This window comes from Lolium rigidum, chromosome 3 (assembly GCF_022539505.1).
Source record: "Lolium rigidum isolate FL_2022 chromosome 3, APGP_CSIRO_Lrig_0.1, whole genome shotgun sequence".
In the NCBI taxonomy this organism is placed as follows: domain Eukaryota; kingdom Viridiplantae; phylum Streptophyta; class Magnoliopsida; order Poales; family Poaceae; genus Lolium; species Lolium rigidum.
The window spans coordinates 6884763-6889204 of NC_061510.1; the positions used below are offsets into that span (position 1 = coordinate 6884763).

The following is a 4442-nucleotide window of genomic DNA, read 5'->3' on the forward strand; positions in this document are numbered from 1 at the left end:
AAATAGAATTTTCGCAAGTAAGATTACGACTAAGATTTTTAAACCGTGAGTGAGCTGTAACCAGGAAAAATGGTTCACGTGGTACGAAATTAGAGGTGACATCAGTTTGACTTGACTGAGAATTAAGAATTAACACCTTGTATTTTCCTTGAAATATCCCGGCCTACAAGTGACTGCAGTAGACTCCGCTGCAGCTGGAGTACATCCTAGTTGTCGATCCAACGGCGGCTTGAAGAAGAACAGAAGATGGTAGGAGCGCCGCCACCGAGCGGTGCCAAGCTGCTGGAGATCCTGAACGTGCGGGTCGTGGGCAGCGGCGAGCGGGTGGTGGTGCTGTCGCACGGCTTCGGCACAGACCAGTCGGCGTGGAGCCGGGTGCTGCCGTACCTCACCCGCGACCACCGCGTGGTGCTCTACGACCTGGTCTGCGCCGGCAGCGTCAACCCGGACCACTTCGACTTCCGCCGCTACAGCGGCCTGGACGCCTACGTGGACGACCTGCTCTCCATCCTGGACGCGCTCAGCATCACGCGCTGCGCTCTGGTGGGCCACTCCGTCTCCGCCATGATCGCCATCCTCGCCTCCATCCGCCGCCCGGAGCTCTTCGCCAGGCTCGTCCTCATCGGCTGCTCGCCCTGCTTCCTCAACGACGGCGACTACCACGGCGGGTTCGAGGTGGAGGAGGTTCAGGAGGTGTTCGACGCGATGACGGCCAACTACTCGGCTTGGGCGACGGGGTACGCGCCGCTGGCGGTGGGCGCGGACGTGCCGGAGGCCGTGCAGGAGTTCAGCCGCACGCTCTTCAACATACGCCCCGACATCTCCCTACACGTCTGCCAGAGCGTGTTCAGGACCGACCTCCGCGGCGTGCTGGGCATGGTGAAGGCGCCGTGCGTCGTCGTGCAGACCGCCCGCGACATCTCTATCCCGGCCATCGTCGCCGCCTACCTCAAGGCCCACCTCGGCGGACATACCACCGTCGAGCTACTGCCCACGGAGGGCCACCTGCCTCACCTCAGCGCCCCCAGCCTCCTCGCCCCGGTGCTCCGTCGCGCGCTCGCCCGCCACTAGTCCTACAAACATGGTGGCAGGAACGTGCATCGATCAAGAGTCGGAGACCTAATTTGTCTCCTTCCTCGCCTTCATATCCTGCATCTGTCTTCTCTAACGGAAATATGTAAGCAAGATGGATAATTACCTGAAACCACCGCCGTAAGACAACCTTAAGCTTCTGTGTATTGGTGCGAATGTGGTGAATCTGAAGAAGACGTGCCACAAGTGCTCCAAAAACATGTACCTTCGTATTGAGATGTAGCTCAAGCACAGAAAAGTTGGTAACCAGAAGTTTCTCCACCTCATGTTCAAACTCCATCGCAACAGCCGAAGGATTCTACAAAAAAGATATAATTATTTGGCATGATATATTCCATGCAAATTTGTCCATGGTGTGCTTAAGTTTAATTTATATCACATAAAAAGAGATCGTACATAGGAATATATATCCATGGATAGGACATGAACGCGAGGGAATTGGGAGCATATGCCTTCCTCATCGTTGTTGAGCAAACTATGTTTGTGTGTGTAGCTCTCTCTCGTCTCTAACCGCAGGCTCTGGAGACACCAAAAACCAAAAATGAGAGGCATCCATGTATACGTGCGCCACCACGAGATGTTCTCCACCATTGGCGCAGATATGGAAACAGCGATGTTCCTCTTGCCATGGACATTGAGCATCAGTTTCTTAAGTAGCGGAGTGACGATGTGGATGCTCTGACATTCCGTGTCTCTGACATTAAGACCAAGATCCTCGAGCGACAACGAGTGAACCGTGACGTTCCATGCATACTTATCTATTGTCGCATTGAGCAAGCGGAGGCGCGGACAACGAGTGATCATTGTGGCAAGATCGGTGATGGTGCAACCTTTGAGGTCCAGCGTCTCGAGCGCCGAGAACTCACCCGGCAACAGATGTGTGAAACGGAGGCTATAGAAGTCCATCTCGATCGACGTGGTGCGGTGGAAGCAGAGCAGGTCGGCATCAAGACGTACGTAGAACTGGCTAGTGAAGAGGAGCTCCCGAGGAGAGAGCCTAGCCGCGACACGGAGAAGGGCGGCAAACTGAGCGCCATCAACACTGCTCTTGATTTCCATGCCGTGGCGGGAGACCGTGAGGCCGAGCGTGGCCTGTGACTCGAGTCTGGCGAGCTCCGGCTCAAGAGAGCCGGGATCGACACCTCGGAAGGTGACCCCGAGCACGCGCAGCCGAGGGCAGCGTTTAAGAAAGGCACCAATGTCGACAATGTTGCCAGAGATGGACAGCTTCTCGAGCACGGGCAGCTCACCCCCGGGGGGCGGCATGATGGTGAGGCTTCTCGTGTCCACCTCGATTGAGGTGGCGCGGTGGAAGCAAGGCAGTACCATGGTGACACGACGGCCTCGCCTAACCACGTGATACTCCTCCGGGAGGACGAAGACGATCTCCTCCGGCGAGAGCCGCGCGGCGGAGCGCAGCAATGACTTTGCATAGGCGTCGTCGAGCTTGCCCTCCGCCGATGGCATGAGACGGATTTTGAGGAGGGATACAGCGGTGCGACGAGGGATGCGGGCGAGCGCCGATTTGATCTTGCGTGCCGGGGCGTCGCGGAAGGTGAGGCCAGGGAGACGGGCCCAGAGACCACGCCACCGGCGCGAGAGCAGGCCGGTGCGCGCGGCGGCGCTGGCGCAGGGCAGGCGTACAAGAACCTGGAGGAGCATGTCGTCAGGGAGGGCGCTGATCCGATCATCACCGTATGGATCTCCATGTTGGGGCGGCGGCCTGCGCTTGAGGCGCTGTCTCGGTGGCGGTTCCATGGACGACGAAGATGAGGAGTACGGACTACGGAGTAAGAGCATCTCCAATAGGCGCTGTAAAACGCGCGCGCGGCAAAATACCTGCCAGTTTGGCGCGCGCGAGCGCTCGCGCGAAGCTCCAGCAGACGCGGGAAAAAGGCGCGCGCGGTAAATTTTTTGCCGCGCCCGCGCGTTTGCGCCATCCCACGCGGGAAATTGCCGCGTGCGCTGCCGCGCGCGCTATATAGACGACACGCGCCAACTGCCTTCCGCGTGTCTCTCCGCCTCTTTCCCCACCGCTCTCTGTCTCCGCGCCACGCGCCACCGCTCTACCTCCGCCGCCTGTCCGCCTCCGCCTCCGCCTCCGGCGACATGCCTCCGCGGCGCCGCTCCGCCTCCGGCTACCGCGGCGTCCGCGCGCGGCCGAGCGGCCGCTTCGACGCCGAGGTTCGCTCCGGCGAGGAGCGGATCCGGCTCGGCACCTTCGACACCGCGCATGAGGCGGCGCGAGCCTACGACGCCGTCGCGTGGCGCCTCGGCCGCCCCGCCGCCGGATGAACTTCGACGACGTGCGGACGCGCGAGCGGCGGAGATGCCGGCGCCGCCGTCGCCGATAGTCACGCGCGAAGAGCAGCGCCGCCATCGGGAGCTGGAGCAGCGCCTCCTCATCGCCGAGCGCGACGAGGCGATGCGCGTCGAGTGGGCGCGGCGCTTCCCGGAGGACGTCGCCGCCACGGAGGCCTTCTACGCGCGAAGGAGGAGGAGAAGGCGGCGATGAAAGCGGCGAAGAAGGCGAGCCGCGAGAAGCGCCGCGCCGAGTCCGCGGCGAGGAAGAAGGCGAGGGCCGAGCGGCGGCGAAGAGGAAGGAGGAAAAGAAGAAAGGCGCAGGGCCGTCGACCGTCGTCCTCTCGTCCTCCTCCTCCGACTTCCACCGGACGTCGACGTCCACGCCGGTGTCGGAGACGACTGCGAGCAGCTCCGACTACGGTCGGGAGTCCGACGAGTAGTCGGACGAGTAGTACTAGTATTTTCTATGTCGCATTTGTATCGTCGCACTTTAATATATTCGTATTTCGTTCAAATTTCATAGTTTGTTTGATGAATTTTAAAAAAAAACGGTCGCGCGCGCTGCAAAATAGCGCCTGCGGCGGAGGTGCGTTTTCCGCACACCAACGCGCGCTGCAAAATGCAGCCTCTGCCGGGGGCAAATTCGCTATACCGCGCGCGAACGGTATACAGCGCGCCCAATCGCCGGTATAGCGCGCGAGAATTTGCAGCGCCTGTTGGAGATGCTCTAACGGAGTACCCCGTGCAATTTATTTCCTTTGAGAGCAGAATCCCGAGCAAGCCCGTCATCACGGCCCATGATAGAGTCTACAGTTCATAGCAAAATAAAAGAACATCGTGTTGGGCTGTTGGGGCAGATTAACACGTATGTCGCGTCGTATCGCGGGAACACGATCTTGGCGGATGCACTAGTAAACAAGAGCTAAGTAGCTAAGTCAATGATGTAGTGTACTTCTATCTCCATCCCAAAACTTAAGTCTTGTACTTCTTTCGTTTAAAAGTAGGTGTCTTATTTTTGTTCAGATATGAATGTATCTAGATATACT

At 59.0% G+C, this 4442-nt stretch overlaps 1 protein-coding gene across 1 annotated transcript; it reads left to right on the plus strand.

Annotated features, from left to right (window-relative positions):
- Window positions 1-246: 246 nt before the first annotated feature.
- LOC124694252 (strigolactone esterase D14-like) lies at window positions 247-1071 on the plus strand. The gene has a single exon (XM_047227261.1). The coding sequence runs from the start codon at window positions 247-249 to the stop codon at window positions 1069-1071; it is 825 nt and encodes a 274-aa protein (XP_047083217.1).
- Window positions 1072-4442: the final 3371 nt, after the last annotated feature.

What these genes read in the sequence shown, in the direction of transcription:
- LOC124694252 (XM_047227261.1), top strand. Translation starts at nt 247, where the DNA reads ATGGTAGGAGCGCCGCCACCGAGCGGTGCCAAGCTGCTGGAGATCCTG.